This window comes from Pectinophora gossypiella, chromosome Z (assembly GCF_024362695.1).
Source record: "Pectinophora gossypiella chromosome Z, ilPecGoss1.1, whole genome shotgun sequence".
Lineage (NCBI taxonomy): Eukaryota > Metazoa > Arthropoda > Insecta > Lepidoptera > Gelechiidae > Pectinophora > Pectinophora gossypiella.
The window spans coordinates 4421160-4441752 of NC_065433.1; the positions used below are offsets into that span (position 1 = coordinate 4421160).

General features: G+C 39.4%; 2 protein-coding genes across 2 annotated transcripts in view; one reads left to right on the forward strand and one right to left on the reverse strand.

The window, feature by feature from the left end:
- Window positions 1-507: 507 nt before the first annotated feature.
- Window positions 508-1675, forward strand: LOC126380153 (uncharacterized). Its single transcript, XM_050029413.1, has one exon. It carries the CDS (start codon window positions 723-725, stop codon window positions 1473-1475), a length of 753 nt encoding a protein of 250 aa, XP_049885370.1. The 5' UTR covers window positions 508-722; the 3' UTR covers window positions 1476-1675.
- A 1170-nt stretch (window positions 1676-2845) lies between these two features.
- The window catches only part of LOC126380065 (uncharacterized), a 29125-nt gene continuing 11377 nt past the window's right edge, over window positions 2846-20593 (reverse strand). The window contains exons 3-17 of the mRNA XM_050029258.1: window positions 17711-17889; window positions 16500-17579; window positions 16029-16088; window positions 14732-14836; window positions 14290-14463; window positions 13019-14202; window positions 12394-12630; window positions 12051-12246; window positions 11598-11833; window positions 10431-10637; window positions 9847-10013; window positions 9263-9554; window positions 8364-8537; window positions 8135-8236; window positions 2846-7883 (exon numbers count right to left, since the gene is read on the reverse strand). Of these exons, the coding sequence (XP_049885215.1) occupies window positions 7713-7883; window positions 8135-8236; window positions 8364-8537; window positions 9263-9554; window positions 9847-10013; window positions 10431-10637; window positions 11598-11833; window positions 12051-12246; window positions 12394-12630; window positions 13019-14202; window positions 14290-14463; window positions 14732-14836; window positions 16029-16088; window positions 16500-17579; window positions 17711-17889 (4564 nt within the window). The 3' untranslated portion in view covers window positions 2846-7712. The remainder of the gene's footprint in view (window positions 7884-8134; window positions 8237-8363; window positions 8538-9262; window positions 9555-9846; window positions 10014-10430; window positions 10638-11597; window positions 11834-12050; window positions 12247-12393; window positions 12631-13018; window positions 14203-14289; window positions 14464-14731; window positions 14837-16028; window positions 16089-16499; window positions 17580-17710; window positions 17890-20593) is intronic.

Consider the following 20593-nt stretch of genomic DNA (forward strand, 5'->3'; position numbering starts at 1 on the left):
CCCTTAATCACATATTTTTTGAATGCCCAGCTTTTAGTATTCAGCGATTGATTCTGGTTGACAGATTATTGCATATTTATGGAACATCAGAAAGCATCCCGCGCGACATTCAAGACGTTTTGGCAAATATTGCAACATACAGGGACTTGTATGCTTTTATAATATCTTCTGAAGTGGAGTTATAAAGGGGATTTGTATACTTTTCTTGGATATAAGAAATTTGGATATGTCATTTTTATTACAAAGGATTTGAATTGAAAACATGGATTGAACATAATAGAACATGGATTGTACACGGATATTAACATGAAGAAGACGTGGCTTCGGCCTTGAATATTTTAGATAAGACACTTTTATAAAGGACTTGAAATAAAGAACATTGAGAAATACTCACACAAGACGTGGCTTCGGCCTTATTAAGATTTGGACATGACAAAAAAATACATTAGACGACGGCTGCACGGCTTTGCCTTTGCCTTTCCCCAAAGGGATAAAAAAGTTAAAAAAAAAAAAAGAACCAATCACTCACTACGTAACTAGACAAAAAAATAGAAATATACTTCATTAATTTTGTCATTGTTTTGTCACATAGTTTATTTTCCCAACAATTACAAGTGTATTGCACCACTAAGCAGATAAACGTCCAAATGGTGTAAGTTTCCAGTTAATGGGCGTTTTTTTGAAATTTACTTTCGAGGTCACACACACAGAACTGTAACAATATGACGGATTCAAGTTCGTTTTCGTCTCTTCTGGCGCTTGTCGACAGCCACCTGTCTAAGACCAGCATCCAGGGGAGCCATTCTGATGATATCAACAACCTTGGCAATCGTTTTCCTATGCCGTCCCTTAGTGGGGCGCAACCAGGCACCCTCTCCGACACCAGACTCCAGCGGCTACCGATACCCAGTTTCGGCCTGAGTCAGAGTCCCATCCAAAATGTCCTTGCTGAACAAGTGGCTAACATGCTAAAAGCCAAAGAACTAAAGAAACAGCAGGAGGAAGAAAAGAAGAGATTAGAAGAGGAAATGAAGAAAATGAAACTAGAAGAGGAAGACGACTGTATTATTGACCTGATGCAGGCATTACAGGTGCCTTATGATCCACAACCACTTGTCAAACAGGAAGTACTTAGCAGCAGTAGCTCATTTGAATCACTATTTGAGCCAAAGTTCATTGACTGTGATGGAACAAATGAGGAACCCAAATCCCCTGAACCTGTGTTGCCTTGTATACAAGACATGTCATATATTCTCACAAAGAAAATAAAGAGAGGTAAGGGTTCTGCATTTGGCAAAGTTATGTCATCAAGATTGAAGCCAGTTGCTGCTCCATACTTCCACACTCGTATCAAGACTAGCATAGTCCCATTTGATTTCAGTACACCATCACCCTGTGATATCATAAAGGAAAAGTTGAGGAGACCAACATGCTGTGTATCTTATAAGCCAGACATTATCAACTTTGTGGTGTAGTTTGACTACAAGTGTAGTGTTTACTTATCCAAATCTACTATGATATAACTGTTGGCATTATATTTAAGTCTGATATACAGAAGTACCTAGGTTAAAATAGACATTAGAAATTTATGATCAAATTAGTGTCATCTTATTTGTGTCAGCAAATATAAATATGTACTTGATTATAGTATTTAATCAATAAAATTTACATTATATTCACTTTGTTTTATTTTTCAATGTAATCTTATCAATAAAAGTTAAATTTTCACAATGATTACATAATTGCATTTCATCTATGTCAAATATATAATTATCCAAATCTTGACTATACAAGCAAAATGTATGGTCAAACTTTAATAATTTTGAGCATTCCGGCATGAGGAAGTCGGTAATAGCAATAATAAATGAGTTTATCTTTTCTTGTGTGGTTATTATTGAACCGGCAAAGGCCCTGGACATGGCCCATGTAAATACTTAAGTAAATAGTAGCAGCAACTGACAACTTAGCATGCTCTCCAAAGCACGGAATCGGATCTGGAATTGTCCAGTAAATGATTCACCAGCAATGTCCTAGGGGGCTAAAAAGGCACAATGAAGAAATTCATCTAAAAAAAAGCAATATTGCTATTTGATATTTGTTTGCATTGCACACTACTTTTGTATGTGCAAATGTCATGTTTCAATGTGGCCTTTATAACCCGCTTGATCATACTAGCGTTGCCGAAGCATCAATAGCCTATTACTATTGGTTTTTCAACTATCACGCAACACTAAACTCCAGGGACAGTCCTTATCACTAAAGATCCTCAGTGACTTTTTGGTTAGATGTGTGGTGTCAATCGAACACAGGACCTTCTGGGGACTACTGGGGACTGGAAACCTTAAAATAAAACCACATCTGTCAGCACCCGTCACACTTTCCTATGTATCTAACTGTTTCTGTTACTCAGAAGCTCAGTACCATCATTTGATATTTGATTCCACTTGACATCATGGCTGTATCTATAATAACATCTATCATATTTTTTTTCGAAGAGTGTGACTAAGAAGTCTACAGGTATGTACTGTTACCAAACAAACTTACTGTGAGCAAACAAAACGCGATCGCGAGCTTAATAATTATCGAGTTTGAGCCCTGTGACCTGTTACCTTTTGTCCTTTGGGGTATGCAACTCTGTGATAAGAGTAAAAAAGTAAAAATTCTTTATTTGCGTTGTAACACTATAGTAAAAGTACAATAATAAGATACAGCATGTTCACGGTAGTACTATAGGCATACCATTGGACGGCCGACCACGGCCCACTTTCGCACTAGGATCTAACCTGTATAGTGTATAAGAAATGAAAGAAATAGTACATACTTAATAATTATGATTTATTTATTACAATTATTTACAAAATCAATCGTATAAACATTGCCAAATGATGTAAACATAAAACAAAAAACACTTAAGTGCTCGTAAGCTTTTACAATATGAATTATATTGTATTGATTTAATTTATGACATCGAAATCGAGCATACGACGTCTATTAACTTAATCTACTATTATACCTACACTTATCCACATTAAATCCAGATGAGATAGATACTGACTGATACATGCTAACGAAAGGAAATGATTACAATATACAGTGCAAATTAATGTACATAAAATGACCACACACGGTTCCTTCGACAACTTTTATGTCTCCTACTAAAAGTAGGCTTATCGAAAGAACGGCGAGCTAAGAAACTAACAACATCAGCAAGCAACTATTGCTAGTCTCCGTGTCAAAACAAAAATAAATAAATAAGAAAAACAAATATCTGGTTTATGCGTAATGACTACAAAAAAAAAATAAAGTTCAACTATAAAAAAGTAAAATATAACTCTGTAACATAATTCAAATTTTTTTTAACGTAATATTCAAATAATAGAAATAAAATTCTAACTAGCTCAAGACTTCAAAAATAGTTGGGAATATCGTTGAATTTTCGGTATCTACCTACCTAGAGCTACATACAGAGTGTGCAACAAACAAGGCAGAGCACATCAGTGATCAGGTATGAATTTGAAACCAAGGTTACGTGTTTAAAGTACATAAGATTGGTTTCAAATTAAAAACACCCACTCTCCCTATGGGCGTGTGACAACACAGAAACGGAAAACGTATCCAAAATGCAAAAACTTATAAGAAAAGGAACAGTAATAAAATAACTCAATGTTGGATCACATAATAGATAAGAACCGAATAAGACTGCTTTTTCGAGAAACCGTTTGCCCCATTTGCTAGGGCCCTTCAACCTACTGCTCCGCTTCTAAGGCCTGGACTCCACCAAAGCGGCCAGAGAGATATGTTTTTTTAATCAATATAATTTCGTTATTACTAACATCGTAATTATATTGGTTATCAAAATACATCTCCGTTTTGGTGGAGTCTCGCCATAACACATTCAACAGATTCTCGAAAGAACAGGGTGTAACGAAAAGTCAAACATTGAAATAATGTGAAAACCTAAATGTAAAACTAAAAACGCCAACTAAGGAGAGCCCGTTGGCCGTCGCAGTTGATTCATCACTCACGCTTGTTGCACTCAGAGCCTAGAAAGTCAGAGAAGAAATACAACTTTCCGGGCACTGTGTGGACCAATCTAGCGCCTCGTACCGTCTCCGGAAAATGAAACACACGAAGCGCCATACAATAAACCTTACATATCTGCAAAGTATACTGTATGTATCGCAGTCGATTCGAATGTTCCGTTTTGAGAGGTAGATACTAAGCTGTCAAATGAGTGTTAACCACTTGGCCGGTCCCTGTAATGCGAATGTAACGCCGCGCCGCAGGGTCTCCCCGCTATGCGAACTACATCCGTATGAGAGGAAGCAGCCACTACGCAGGCGGACGCTGCTGCCCGATCGCCTGGTCTTCCCCTTTAGTCGCCTCTTACGACATCCGTAGGAAGAACGGAGTGGCGCTATTCTTACCCCGGCGCCACACGGGGACAGATTAAAACTAAGGCAGCGGGGGCAACGTTTCACCAAAATGTGTAAAATATAGGAGCCGTAAATCTATTGGCTCATATAAATTATCATGGCGTACTTCGTTGCAGAGAAGTGAAGTAAACGATTTAAAGGACTGTACGGTGGGTGTACTAGAGAGATATATGAACATTTCCCTATTCACGAAAAAGAAATTGTAATTACTCCTAATACAGCGCACTGTATATTTCTGAATTTAATGTGGACACAATTCGTATACATCTAGATCTCAACCCTGTGGCAGTGATAAGTTTTATTCGTATTTTTAGATGAAAATAAATGTGTTGTACTGTCAACAATATTTCTTAATTTGTTCAGTCTTGAAAGAAGAATCTTAGGATGATCCTGTCCGAAATACCACACCACGAGTATGACAACACTTAAAATCAGTCATTTTCCTTAATAAAAGTACTTAGTCTTAAAATACAGCAGCACCGTTTCTAGTTAATTTCTGAAATACGAAATATTAATTGCGATCTATTACACTTCTCATCAATCTATCATCAAAAAATCGAAACCCTTCAATAGTTTATGTTCGTAAGAATTATCAGAAAAATATTAATGTTGGTGTTCCAAAATCAAAATATGTGTCGGTGATAATAAATAATATATTTAGAGGAATAGACTTTTATTTGAATACTTCAACAATTTTTGATTTTGGAACACCAACACTAATATTTTTCTAATAATTCTTACGATAAAATTTGCGGTCTTATACATTATTGTGAGTTAATTTTGCGTTAAAATACTGAGTGCTATTTATAGCCAATATTAAAGTAATTGTCGGGGAAGAATCCCGAACGAATGAACTTTATTCCTCCAAATATTATCACCTACACAGTTGTTAACCTGACTAGTAGGTTTGTCGTATAGTAAGGGTGGTATTAATAAACTAATCTCAATCATGTCAATGTAACAGTTCTCATATAAAAACAGAGACTTGAAAATGATCTTGAGGGCAGTCTCAGCTAAGATTCGTTTATTAATACCACCCTAAGAGCAAAAAAATGGCTATAGTTAGTGATTGCCATCATAAAACAGGTTATTATGAAGACATGGCCTAAAGATCTCTGCAACCGGGCCGCTTTAGTTGTTATTCTAGGTAAACTTAAGACATAATACAAAAGGCATCGATCGCCCTCTTTGGTTTTAACCAGACTTACTTCCAAATAATTTTAGAAAATATAAACTACTACAGGTGCGCCCAGGGTTTGCTTAATTTTACCTTTTGTTCTCACAAGTTCTACTGGGGGGGTCAAGAGGCCACATCGAAGCAATTCATCTAAAAAAGCAATATTGCAATTTGACATTTGCGCATATAAAGGTGCGTAATGATATTCAATATTCTTTATTTGCATACTATGATTGTGTACAAGTTGGTAAGTTACAAATGAGTTTCACATCACAGACCCTTTCGGGCACAACAAAATATAAGTTTAATGTCAAATAGCAATATTGCTTTTTTAGATGAATTGCTTCGATGTGGCCTTTTAATCCCCTGCATTTAAATATTTTTCGAAGCGTTTAAAAATAAAATTAATAGATATTAGCGTCGTACTATTGTATTCTGCGGCACTAGTGAGAACAAACGAATTTGACTTTATAATCAGTCTGGTAATTATCACATTTTTGATAAACACTACGAAAAAAATATCTGATTCAGACTGGACTTGAACCCGCAGGTCTTGTTAAGCCGGGCCGAGCGTGACCATTACACCACCGGGGGCCTGTTTCATAAAACTTAGTTGTTACAAATTACAACGACAATTTGGGTTCATTACGTAGCTAATATGAAACTGCAAAATATTCGTGATCACACACTCCGCAATGTACATCAAATTGTCTTTGTAATTTACAATTGTAAGTATTTGATCTATGTATCGACATTAAGCAAGAAGATTGAAGAATTGCGTGCGGATAGGAGGACCCAGTGGTGTAATGGTTAACACGCTCGTTCTGGCTGTCTTGATACGTGCGGGTCCGTCCGAGTCAGATTCTTTTTTACTTTACGAATACATTGTTTTAAGTTTACGCGGCACTTGCAACAGTGTCGAAATATCGGGAGTCTCATATCCCCATTTAAACGCGGTAAGAACCTGTTATTATGTGTGTTGTAATTATCCGTACGAATTTCTTCGATCTTCTTGCTTAATGTCGGGCTCGGTGGTGTAATGGTTAACACCCTCGTCCCGGCTTGGCAACAGCTGCGGGTTCAAGTCCCGTCCGAGTCATTTTTTTCCCTTTAATATTCTCTTTGTGAATTTCCCTAAACACGGATGACTGCTATATAAACAAAAATCACTACTATCATATTTGAATGATCTTACACAACGCAATGCAAAACCGTTTGGCCGATGGTTTTCATCGATTTTATGTTAGCGTATTTTTTATTTTTGATTACAACTATTTATTTTTAGTAACAATTATTTCAATGAGATCATTTTTTTAAACTTAGCGCGAAATTATAAATCTAGTGTGGCGAACAGGATAGAGAATGTCTTTTAAAGCTTTTCCATATCTTATTTGGGTCGTTCTTCTTTTTTATCGACAATGATTCTGTCCTTCGTTCTGATAAGTTATGTTTTAGAATTTTATTTACAAGAAAAGTATGTTACACAAAATAATGAGAAACACTAAATAGTCCTCTACACTACAGACATCTTTTTATGATGTTTTATAATATTTATAGCCGTTATAATTTTAAGGATGGCATATATATCGAAAAAATGTCTTTTATTGTCGATAAAAAAGAAGAAAGACCCATTATGTCGAATGGTCGGAATGAAATTAGATGCTATCCCTGTTCCTGAGATTACAATTTTTTTTTTTACTTTTTATTATCTTGAGAAAAGTAAAAATAATTAGGGCTATAAATTTTTAGACCAACATTGATAGTTATACTATACCTGTCATTTTCTTATCCGCCGAAAAGGAAAGGGACGGGTAATCGACAGGCATCAAATTACTTTTATACGCGCAAATGTTAATTCGCAATATTGCTTTTTAGATGAATTGCTTCTATGTGGCCATTTTAATCCTCCTGGAAAGTTCATCAGTGTCGTGTCGACACAGAATTTACATAATACCGTGTCGTCGTCTAACGCATGTTCTGGCAGCATCTTAAATATGATCTATTATTCAGTTGAAACCGTTTGTCTGTTATTACGTACAGCGTGTATCATCGATGGAAATGGGGTAATTATCGCATTCATTATTTCTTTTTTAAATAAATTAGACAATTCGTTTCTTCGTGTTGGCGACTATGTCCTCGAGGCGTTTCTGTGTGTAGAAGACGACCAGCTCCATGCTGGCGACGTTGGCCTCCTTGTACTTGGGCGTGTCGAGGAGTCGCAGCGCGTGCAACAGACACACTGGCGTCTTCTTACCAAGTAGACCCACCACCTGGCACAATTACAAATTTGCCAAATAATCGTTTTTAATATTAGCAATATTACGATAATATAAACAGTATGGTAGCTCAAAAGTCAAACTGTCCCTTTTAAACATACGTACTACACTGTAAGATAGAAATCACAATTGAGAATAACAAACAATTAATTATATATATATTTAAATATTATATTTAAATATAGATTAATACGGCCTTGTTGCAATAACTAGACAGAATTGTCGTGACTAAATAATATATTTACCTTGGAGAGAAAGAGTGAGGATCGACAGATTTGGCACTCGTCGTGATCACGCGCGTTCCAGGAGCGACCGCGTTTCGCTTGCTTGTGAGGCTCTATTCGAGACTGCCAACAATAAATAAAAATAAGTTATCTTATTCAGCATCCTGAGGATGGTTCCCAAGAAGATGGACACGGCTGTTTACCAATGACATAGTATATCCCTAAGGCGCACGAGGTCTCCGGCACTCACCTTGACGTTGAGCTGTGCGAGGCGAGCGCGGTGGCGCAGCTCCTCGTTGATAACGGTGGTGAGGCTGGCCTGTACGGTCTGCAGCACGGCGAGGGAAGCCCGCGGGTCCTCCGACAGCGCGATCAGCAGCTGCTCCAGCGAGAACGTCGTCGGCTCGCAGCTGTCTCTCACCTCCTACCACCCCACAATCACACTTTGAGAATACTGGCAGTAACCCTACGTTTACATTCAGACATCTACGATACAAACTAATTGACGCCTAATACATATTTTAATTTTCGCATAGAATTCATTGAGAGAACCGACACGCTGCGTTCGGATGGGCTCACGCTTAAGCACATCGAAAGGCTCACAGCTGTCCCTTTCTCACATCTAACATTCATCATCATCAACTTAAGAGCCACGCTCTTGTCGGTGTAGCATTTTCCATGCTACTTTTTTAGGGAAAAATAGGGCGTTTCCCTCTTGCCTTCCGCCCAACATCAAAATCAAACATTAGTTTACTCATAATTATATTTGTGTTTTTCAACATAATACCTACTTATATCAAGAGACAGTTATAATGTTTGTCAAAAATAAGAAACGTACACTTCTGTGCACCTGTTTAAAGTAAAAATGGAGCCAATTACGAGTCGTGATTCGCCATTAGTACTTATTACTTTACGTGATTGGCTACGAGGGAAGAGGCATGATAAATATATGAGCTAATTAAAAAAATATTGGGAAATATACAATAGAACGCAGCGTTATAAAACAAGTATACCTGTCCCTTTCTTCTAAATGGAAAATTACGTCACGATTCATGTCTGACTACTCTCATCTAAATTACGATTTTGAATACTGCTAGATGCTTTAATACTAAGTTAAAATATAAAAAATACGACAATGAATGCACTTACGCTGAACACTTCATGGACTTGCTTCAGCCAAGAGTGAGTGGCAAAATATACGCTTTCGGAGACGGTGAACCCGGTGGATATCGAACAGGAATAAGCCTTTGGAAAGACGATGATGTACTCTCCAGGGTTCTGGACTGCTCTTGATAATGACACGTTGTGTTCCCGAAGAAGATTGGGCGGGATCATAGTGATGTCTGATGACAGCCAAATGGACTTATTCTGGCAGGACGTCGGGCAGAGAGCTTCTACCGCGCGGCGGAAGTTCCCGCTCTGTTCGTCGGGTATTCCGTACCTGTGTGATGGAACGGTTTTTAAGTCTATCTATAAGCCAATTATGGAGATGGCGTTTCGCTAAACCAATAATACACGTAATTCTTTTTCGATGCTAATTTTATCGTAATTATGTTGACAGATATTTTAACTGCTACTCAACCTAGGAACTACCACCCAAAACAAAAAAACTGCCTAAACTTTGGCTCGCATTGCTGAAGCCAAAGGTGTCGCCGAAAATGGTTTTTTGGCCGATAACCGTCGAAACTGAAGCTTCGGTAGAACACTAGCGACTGGTTACTGGACATACTGACCATATCTTGGCGGGTCCCTCGTGCATGTACTCCACCCAGGGCAGTCCGTGGGGGTCACGGTGCCAGCAGCTGGTGGAGAAGATCATGCCCAGGTGGAGCGTGGGCACTGTCACACCAATAACCTTGCTCAGCGAGCGAAGTACGTTACCCGGATTCGAGCTAAGCATCTGAATGACAACACATAATAATTACTTATTTGTTGATATGTATACGTTTTTACAATAATATACCAGATAATATTTTTTTGTCAGAAAATAAATTTAAAGCTCATGTGAAGCTTACTTTATGTAAAAAAGATTATTCTAAGATTAATGACTACCTAAATGATAAAAATGTCTGGTATTGAATGTGTTCCTCCAGATATTAAATAATATTGGTTTTTAAAAGATGTGTTGCTGTTGCAGTTTCTTGTCATTTCTTCTCCTCAGACATAACACCTTGCGAAATGACGTAAATTAAAAAATGTTACATTGACCTTCAACAAGTTTATCCATGATAATTACGATTCTGATTTCAGACAAGAGGAATTAGCGTAGTTTAATGTCGTAAAATTCGTGTGTATTGTGTATGTATGTTAGTCGTACCTTTAGATTCCAGGGGTGTCTGCCGAAGGGGTCCTGCCTGCTCTTGCTGAACCCGTAGCCGCCGCTCTCCGTGTCGATGGAGGCCGCGTTAACACACACGTGCTCCGAGCCGAACAGAACGAGCCTCCAATATTCGTTCTCAATGTCCGTCACAGACGGGGTCGCTGATGTCCTCGGGAGGAACATGTCACTCGCATGTTTCGCCACCTGGGGGTTAAAATGGCCACATCGACACAATTCATCTAACAAAGCAATATTGCAATTTGACATTTGCGCATATAAAGGTAAGTGCGCAATGCAAACAACATCTATCTATGCAAACAACATCTATGCTATCTTAGATGAATTGCTTCGATATGGCCATTTTAACCCCCTGATGTAATTTAAAATCATTTGAAAATCAAATTAAATTCAAGATTTGAATTTTGACCAACGAGCTTGTATTAAGATTCTGAGTAGAAAAAGCAGGTGTGGTGTTCAATTGTGCCTACCCCTATCCCTATGGATATAAAAGTATTTATTTCATAGTCCTTTGAAAGCATATTGCTTAGGTTTCTAGGGTTATGGGTGATATGATAAATTAAATTGGCGACTGCCTTTTCCCGTACTTATGCACACATAAAATCACGTCTATTATCCCACTGGGATAAGCAGAAAACTGGGCATAATATCGTTAATTAGTTTATTAACGAAGTTGATATTTCAAGTAACAATTAACAAAGTTAAATTAAAAACTTACTATCAGTCTCATCGACCTCCGTTAACTTTCAACATGTCCGTTAATCGATAATTATATACATACTATTTGCACAACAATACCCTGCGGATTGCCTTGCGGGAAACAGATTATATAAAATATTAAAATTAAATAATAAACATTACAAACTCTGCAACACCCTCCGTTTATAATTTTTTAAAGTCTTGTCTAAACTACCAAAGCAGTAGTGTCCATACCATCTTTATTATTTATAACTAAATTACTAACGAAAGGACACACAGAACGCAATTTCTACCACGAGGTAATGATTAACGTTACTTGCGTTAAATCTTCCAAAATGTATCTCTTTAACTTTTAACGAAGTTAACTTTTTTATTATCGTATGGCGGAGGCAATGGAATTTCGTCTGCTTCCATTCTTGCACACTTCTCTCGACTTTCTGTACCAACCTTTTTAAACCCGTTGAGATTCATAGGCCTGCCAGCAACGATGCAGTCTTCGGCTTCAGACAGCGCGTGTAATGCCCCGTCGTCTGAGTCCCCGTCGCTCATCTCCTCGTCGGATGAGTCAGACTCACCCAGCAGTTTCTTCTGATGATGCAGAGGGTCCATCGCCCATTCCAGCAGCTTCCTATACTTCTTGTTCCAGCACTTTTCTACCGTGCTTATGATTTTTTGTCGTTCCTCTGTGATGGAAAATGTATGTTTGTACTAAGGGTTAGATGGAAGTTCATAATGTAAGATATAAATAAAAGCAGAGCCACCTAGAAATGAGCGGGTGCCCGGTAAACATACCTAACACAAGAGCAAGGTACTAGACATAGAGCAAGTTAAAATGACAGCAGGACAGAAATATATAATATAGTCTGGTGCGAAAGAGATATATTCACATGGAGGCCTTACGGTTAGAAGCGGTGTCGTAAGGCAGGAGATATTTGACGTAGTAGGTGTCCAGCATCTTCTCCGTATTGGGGCCCTTGTTGAAGCGCATCTCTTCAGCGACGCGGCCCCACCTCTTCTTCTCTAAAACCTGCTTCAACCCGCCATTGCGTTGCACCACAGCGTACAACTTCGGTAGATTCACTTCCAAACTCTCCAACTGCAAACACATACAAATGTAAACACAAGTAACCACGCCAGGTCGTAAGTATACTTTTCAAATTCACAGGTTGTATATTTTTTTTGCAAATATACTTAATTGCACGTCACCTAGAAATTATTCATATGAAATTAAGTCGGAACTAACCAAGGGTACGCGGTTAAAAGTGACGTTTTGAGTCGCCAAATATGCCTTCATCGCGCTCATCTCCCGTGCAGCGGAGCCCCAGCGACTGTAGAGGCGCGCAATGTAATGGTTCGTCACTTTAAACTTCAACATATCGGCCAAGACGCACGTCGGCTTGAAATTGTCCGGCGCAACCACCTTGCACAGACCGTACTTAGCAGCTATTGGCATTATCTTCTCAAAGAATTTTATTGGATCCTGTAAAAGAACAATTATCTCAAATTTGTAAAATTTCAGCACGAGGATATAGCTGAAAATCATGTTAATGAACATGAAATAAAAAGAGATAACAATTATTGATTTTATGGAAATTGTAGTCTTAATTTTTGCCCGGAATGAAATTGTTTAAGACAATCACGTCAGAGAATGGGTTTTTGCATAACTGTAAGGAGACGATATGGAAATAAGTCATCTGTGTCGTATCATTCTTTATGAACAAAACTGACAGTTGTTACTATGCCATCGACGCTCCATTTGCGCGCGTTGTAGCGGCAACTTTTCTAGTAGGTATCGCGAGGGTCCTGTTTCACCAACCATATTACTAACTCCATGATATTATATAAATAATAAGAAAATGTATACTTACGTTGAAGTCACTTTCCTCGAGCTTGTATATTGGCGCTTCGACCAATTTTGCTCCATCGCCTATCTTGGCTTTCTGCTTAGTGTTGGGTTTGTTGGTGATACTGATATCTGTTCCTTTACTCAGCGTACGTAGCAGCTGCTCGAGGAGGTTTTCATGTTCTATCAGCTTCAAATCTTGCGTAGGATGGACGTCCGAGCGCGGGACGAGGCGCGCACTCATCTTATTCGTTTTTCCTTTCGTCATCTGTATAATATGCGGGCTGTGCGCCGGCAACAAGTCCAGGTATATGTGGTTGTCTTCTTCGTCTTGCGCACGGCTGCCGTGTTGTCTGTAGGAGCCCACTGGTTGGGTGGCGCCGTCACTTTCGGTGTTGAACTCGTACACATCGTTGGTGCACATGTCCTTGGCGAATACGTTCGCTATCTGCGTGACAGTGTTTACTCTGTGGCAACACATACAACACTTGCATCGATTGTCCAGCTTGCCTTTCGGTGCTCGGACTACGTCCTTGATCGTGATGATGCTCTCCGAGGGACAGGGCGAGGCGGTGCGGCTTGTAGTCGGTTTGTCCGCAGTCAGTCGCGGCCTTGGGCGTGTAGAAACATCCGCGGGTTGTGCAGACTCATCATCTACATTCCCCATGCCCGTAGTTTGAGCAGACACGTTATCGGCAGTCCCGTTTTCCGTCGGTTGTGCAGACAGTTTTTCCTTCTCCGCAGTCATTTTATCTTTAGGTCGTACCCTCTCTGCAGTTTCCATATCCGTCTGTTGCGCAGAACTGTCTTCAGGTTGTTCAGGAACCTTGTCTGTTGGTCGCTTAGGAACCTCATCTGTTGGTTGCACAGGGACCTTGTTTGTCAGTTGCGCAGGAACTTTGTCCGTTAGTCGCACCAGAACGTCGTCGATTGGTCGCGTTGGGGCCGTATGTGTTGGTTGCTCAGGTACCTCATTTGTCAGCCGCGCAGGAACCTTGTCCGCCGATCGCGCAGGATCCTTGTCTGTTGGTCGTACTGTAACATCTGTGTTTGACCTGCTTACAGTAGCCTCAGTAGACTTTGTAGGACTGGTAATTGGTGCGTCCACTCGTGGAGTTTTGGCAGTTGTTATCCACTGCTGGATAGCAAACTTGTTGTAGAAGCTTTCCTTCGCGCCAGAAGGTTTGGGGGTCGATTCGGCAACATTTGCTATAATATTAAAAAAGGAGCGTTACGTCTCTGAAAAAAGTTTTGAGTGCATCAACAGCAACTTAGGACAAATAGATTAGAAATTACCTATTGAGGGTTGTTTTTTGTTAGGGGATGTCGGCGACAGGTTGGGCGACGGGGTGGACCATGTCTTCGTGGCGACTACGTTATGCGACGGGGCGGGCGATGGGGCGGCCGACGGTGGCGGTGGCCCAGGGGGTACAGGTGGCGATGGCGTAGGTACAGGAGCTTCCAACTCCACTAAAATCACCATTACACCGTTAATTACATGGATTATGCACTCTTTTAATTTACTTTCAATACTTGCTATCACAGGTATAAAAATATGATACATTATTAGTATTCATAGCAGTCTTCAAAATCGTTATAGAAGCCGACTTCATTGTCTATACAGGATGTACTATACTACAATCACGTAAGAAATAATTTTGATAGAAAACACAAACGTTTAATTTGTACATTTGGCACTGGTAGCACTTTATATCACTGAAAATATTGCATTTCTTACCTGTGTTTTGATTCGATTTAGCGAATCTTATTGGTAAATCAGGATGTTTGAAGCACTCGCCATCCTGACTCGACCTCGATGTACTCGGTGCACGGGATGAGCTTGCTAAAATAATAAAAATATTTAAGACCCTTAGCTTCCTTCTGTATAAGCTGCCCCCCTCGTGCATGCGAGCGAGACAACACAGTGAAATTGAGTAGAAACAAAAATATACTCGCGGTGACAATAGAGTAGTTCCCAACTAGTCAAATCAGTTATTTTTAACTAAATGTCAAAACACAAAATTACTATGGAATTTGTAACCTGCGACGTCATAAAAAGTGACGAAATGTCGCACTTCTTATTACATTTCTCTTAAGTTAAATCATCATCATCATCATCAGCCGTATGACGCCCACTGCTGGGCATAGGCCTCCCCCAAGGATCTCCACGACGATCGGTCCTGCGCTGCTCGCATCCAGCGGCTTCCCGCGACCTTCACCAGATCGGTCCACCTTGTAGCGGGCCTACCCACTGAGCGTCGTCCGACACGTGGTCGCCACTCCAGAACCTTTCCGCCCCATCGGCCATCGGTTCTCCTCGTTATGTGTCCTGCCCACTGCCACTTCAGCTTTGCAATTCTCCGAGCTATGTCGGTGACTTTAGTTCTCCTGCGGATCTCCTCATATCTGATTCGATCGAGCAGGTTAAGTTAAATAGAAAAAAGAAAATGTTTTTTGTCACCTTTACATCTGTCTTTATTTAGTTATCACAATTTCATAATTTATCTTTGACCTAGGAAACTACCCAATTATCTGGGGAGAGGTGAAGTGCAGTCGGATCAGTGCGGGGCGGAGTGTCCATTATATACGTAGCAATTCTGTTTATTCTGTCCCCGTGGTGCGTTTTATTTTATAAACCTGTCATTTCGCTGTTCTGAGAGCAAAAAAAAAACATAACAGTGCGTTCAGTTGCTTGTCATGTAATAGCAGACTAAGTAGTAGGATCCATTCTAACATGCACAAGTCACAATACCGATATTACAATGACTGAAATCTAGCGCTGGATGGCGCCATAGCATGGCTTCATCACAGCACAAGCTGAGCCATTTCCTTTTGATCGTATGCGTAATATTAATAATTACTTAGTTCTTATAGCAAATGTAAATTGTTACTGGCAATAAATTTATTTTATTCTTATTCTTCTTATATCCATATTAGGCCGTAGGATCAGAAGTATTCGATAGATCACTCATAGCTCTGTTCACCCCATTATGGACCACAGGCGAAATTTGTAATGTTATATTTTGGCTACTTACGTTTTGTCGCTAGCGCTCTTTCAGAGGCTGAACGCGTAACCCTTGTCGAAGGACCCGGTTCTGAAATAAAAAATGTTTTTATGTCTTTTCATCACTACATAGTATAAAACAAAGTCGCTTTTTCTATCCCTATATCTCTTTGTACGCTTAAATCTTTAAAACTACGCAACGGATTTTGATGCGGTTTTTTTAATAGATAGAGCGATTCAAGATGAAGGTTTATGTGTAATAACATCCATTAAATAGTGGAGAAATACTGTTATTTTTGAGGTTTTAATGTGGTGTCGTAAATAATTTCATTTTTTCCTCAGCATTGCACCCGAGCGAAGCCGGGGCGGTAAGTGCATGTAAGCATAAGGAACAGGCCTTTGATAGACAAGAATGGAGAATGCTACACCTACGACATACACGAAACATTTTAAAACACACACAAGAAAGACGGATTATTGACGAGCAAGAATGGTTACATACCTGGTATGGCTTGCAAAGCCGTCCTGTTTTGGCTATTTACTTTGAAATATTTTAATGGGCGCTCATCTTCCCAATTGTACCCTACTTCCCCTGAACATTTACTTGGCGAACACCGTTTAGTATTTTTCTTCTCACTTTTCTTTCTAGCGATATTTTTCTTGACTTGTTTCACCATCTGCGCCGCAACGTGTTTACGTGTTGGTTTTTCCTTAGCCTTCAGTTTCAGAGGTTTTTTAAGAAGGCGAGAACGAAGCCGCAGTCCATTTTCAATCTTTGTGGATAGTGCCGATGGCGCTGCTTTTGAACGGCCAACATCAGTACGTCTCTTCAACACGCGCGCACGTTTGTAGCGATCAAGCAGAGGGAACCTCTCGGAACTTCCAACACCCACGTTTTCTGAACTCCGAGTTGAGAACCTACTTTCAGCTCTGGTAGATCTAAATCTATCTGATGTCGTAGAACCGACACCTGTTATAGAAAGCTTCGATCCTGAACGCCTCATTTCATCCTGTGATACCGACCGTCGTGTTCCAGGTTTATGCACTTCAGAACGCGTAACAGATTGTCCGGTACTTGATCGTTCGGACGCATTCCTCTTTTCAGAAGTGTCCGGAATTATCCATCGTGATGGAGCTTCTACCACCCAATCTAGTTCAGACAGTTCGACTCTGGGGACCCGCTTGGTACGACCTAGTTCGCAATCAGCAATAAAGCGTTCTGTTTTGGATATATTCTGATCCTGCGTTGCGGCGCCGAGGGCGTCTAATACGAGTGTTGACCTGGATACTATTGAGCGCGTATCATTGTTTTTAATATGATTGGGTTCCAATCTAGAAGTTAGTGCGCGAGAGTCGTTGTCGTGTCTAATATGATGCGAGGTGGATGACACGGTGTTCGGTGAAGTGCTTCTTTTCCCTTCTCGCCCTGAAGACGCATCACTGCCTATGGCGAGGTCGCGGCCTCCTGAGGTTCTGTGAACCCCACTACCCACTGACATGCCTTTACTGCCAGTCTCCCGTCCAGCCTCGAAATTTGGACTCAAACGTTCAACTAACACCACAGGGAAGTGTGCGTGTAAGTCTGAAATAAGCAGTGTTTTTAATACAATAACAACAATTACGAGCAGACCAACAAACTTATAATTGGCGGTTTTATTAGCAATTTCCTCCAGGCTGAGGGCAACCTCAGGTTATTTAAAAAAAGCCACTTACTTTGGAATGACACGACGTCTAGAAGATTTTTAGCCGACAGTCGGTTGTGGATAACATTGCGATCCTCCTTCGATGGACCGTCTTTCACAGCTGCAGGGCTAACGTCAGTTTTTGGCGGGATATTATTGTTCATAAATATATATGCGCCTTGTGCAAATTTTCGTTGTGCTTGTACACGTCTGCAACAAGGAAAAAACTATGTTAGAGTGAATGAGCTAAAATGTGTAGGTATAATACATATTCTTTTTGACCCATTCGTAAAATATCCTATTCGCACGATGTCTCATCACCCTATGCCTGGTTCACAAGCACGTAATTCATATAAGTATATGTCGCAGTTGTATTTCACAAAAACTATTGCACAAAGGGCAACACAAAACAATTTGATAACAAAGACTACTTTTTATAAAATAATCCTATGTCTTAAGTAGAAATAATGCGAGTTTTAATTTAGAATAAAACCCAAAACTTCAAAAAGTTTGTAATACATACTTAATATGGGGAATAGCAATAATAAACAGAGCCACAGATTTATTTTTTATTATATATATAGCCATAGACCTCTCACCTCTGATTTATAAGGAACGAGAAGATGAGGCTTTTCTTACCGACGCTCCTCATTTATCCAGCCAAATAGTTAATGTCATTTGCGGCATATCTACAATAACTCACGTCAAAGAAAAAAATGTTTTTATATAACGTCATATAAATATTCCAAAGAACGCATCAATTAAAGAACAAGAATTATTTTAACTAGTCCTTGCCCTACTCATTAATACATCACCAACTTTTTTAGATTTTACAACTCACCAATTTCACGTTTTACAGCTTCAAAACATGTTCCGCAAAAAATATAGTTCAAACTTTTACAGCAAACACGTACTACTGAGTTATACAATTAGATGTCTGCACGATTACTTTTTTTGGTATCATATAAAATATTTTAGATGCTGTTTCAATCTTTGTTACAAAAATATAAATGCTAAAAAATAACTAACTCGCTGAATTATTTACAGTAGCTCACATTACTATTATAAGGTTGGATCATTTTATTCCCGCAAAACATATTTAAACCTCAGTAAAATTCTACTTTGGAAAACAAGATGGCCGTCGTATAAATTTAGTTTTTCCAGAATGACACACTACAGCCTGGCAAAACTAGGATAAACATCTTAGCGTAGGGTCTTAGCCAAGTTGCCAATTATGATGACAATTGCCAATGATAGTGTAAAAAATGTGGATTGGCATAGGACGACATCTTGTGACATGTCTATTCCATATATTTTTACAAACTTTTTTCACGCTTACGTTATTTCATTCTTTTCACCGCACCCCGCCCCTTATCCTCATCCGATGGCACCTCCCATTGGATGGCCCCTCCCATCCCATATAACCTCCCACTTGTGCTTCGGAACACATGCACTCGTGGTCATTGCACAAGAATTACAGCCTTACAAAAACATATTTATTTTACAGCTGTTTGTATATACATTATTTTTGAGTGTCTTTTATTGATGAACCTACAACTGACATACTTGTATTAGCACTAATTTAACAACTGTATTCATCTTTTAACAACTATTGTCACTGTAACTTCAATAAAGTATCCCAAGTGAGAACTTGTACTGGCTCTGATGTATGTACGAGTGTACATAATTATATATAAGCCAAGACCATATAAAAGTCCCGGGATTCAATTTAGTATCTTACTATACATTGCCTTACATACATTGCTATGGAATTTGAGAAGCAGTAGAGCTATCGTAGGTGTCTGTTTACAGGAGTCGAAGTAAAAGAGAGTGGAGTTAAACCGACGGCAGCTATTTTCATACAAAATGCACGTTAGGGTCTTTCCAACCTGTTTCTGCTATTCCGCGATTCTTGTGCATATTTTGATGCAATATTAAGAAAGAAATATTTACCGACTTAATAGTTATATTTGAGCTTTAATTTTAGTACCATTTACAAACCTACTTAGTACCTGAGAGCTATGACGAAAACAGTTTAAAATAAAGAAGTCAAACCTGATGTATTCCTCGTTGGTGACATAACGTAGGATGAATTCGGATTGTGTATAGGGCCGTGAAGATGACATTTTAAAGGCGCACTGAATTTATAAAACCATTGCATTTTTAATAAAACATTTTTTTAATAAAATCTATAATATGTAATACGTCTTACTCATTTTAAAGGCTCACTGAATTTAATAAACATTGTATTAAGTATATAAAACTAGTTTTTCATAAAAGTTACAATATGTAACACGTATCTCTACACAGTTCAGAACGCACCACGATGAAACGTGCTATACGGAGACGAAGTTGAAAGTGAGGCCCGGAACACGGAGTACCAGAGAGCATCAATCCCCCCTCTCGACCAAAGCCTCCATCAGACAACCCACGCCCCGGTCACGGATGCCACGCCCCGAAACAACGCATAAACAAAACTCGTCATTAAATCAACGCTACAAGTCCGAGTATCGGGAAGAAACGAAGTATTGTTCTGTTATTGATTTTATTTATAAAAAGCATAACCAAACAATTGGCACGTGGGCCGCACTGAAAGTTCTCAGAAAATAAAATAAAAAATAAGTAACCGTGGAGAAGAAGTCGAGCCGTGGTAGACCAGCTGGTAGAACGCTTGCCTCTCACTTTGAGGTCGCAGCTTCGAATCCAGCCTAAACCAATGATTGTCGAATTTGTTTTCGAATTCATGTTTGGATCATAAATGATTATCACGTAATCAGCAGTGAAGGAAAACATCCTGAGGAAACCCACATTCCCGAGAAATGCATTTTCGGAGGTATGTGACCTAACCTGTATTAGGCTGGTACACAATTCGCGGGTTGGAAGGTCAGACAGGCAGTCGCTTCTGTAAAAAAAA

Bases quoted from the DNA above. Each gene is read 5' to 3' on its own strand.
- LOC126380153 (XM_050029413.1), top strand. From the start codon at position 723: ATGACGGATTCAAGTTCGTTTTCGTCTCTTCTGGCGCTTGTCGACAGC.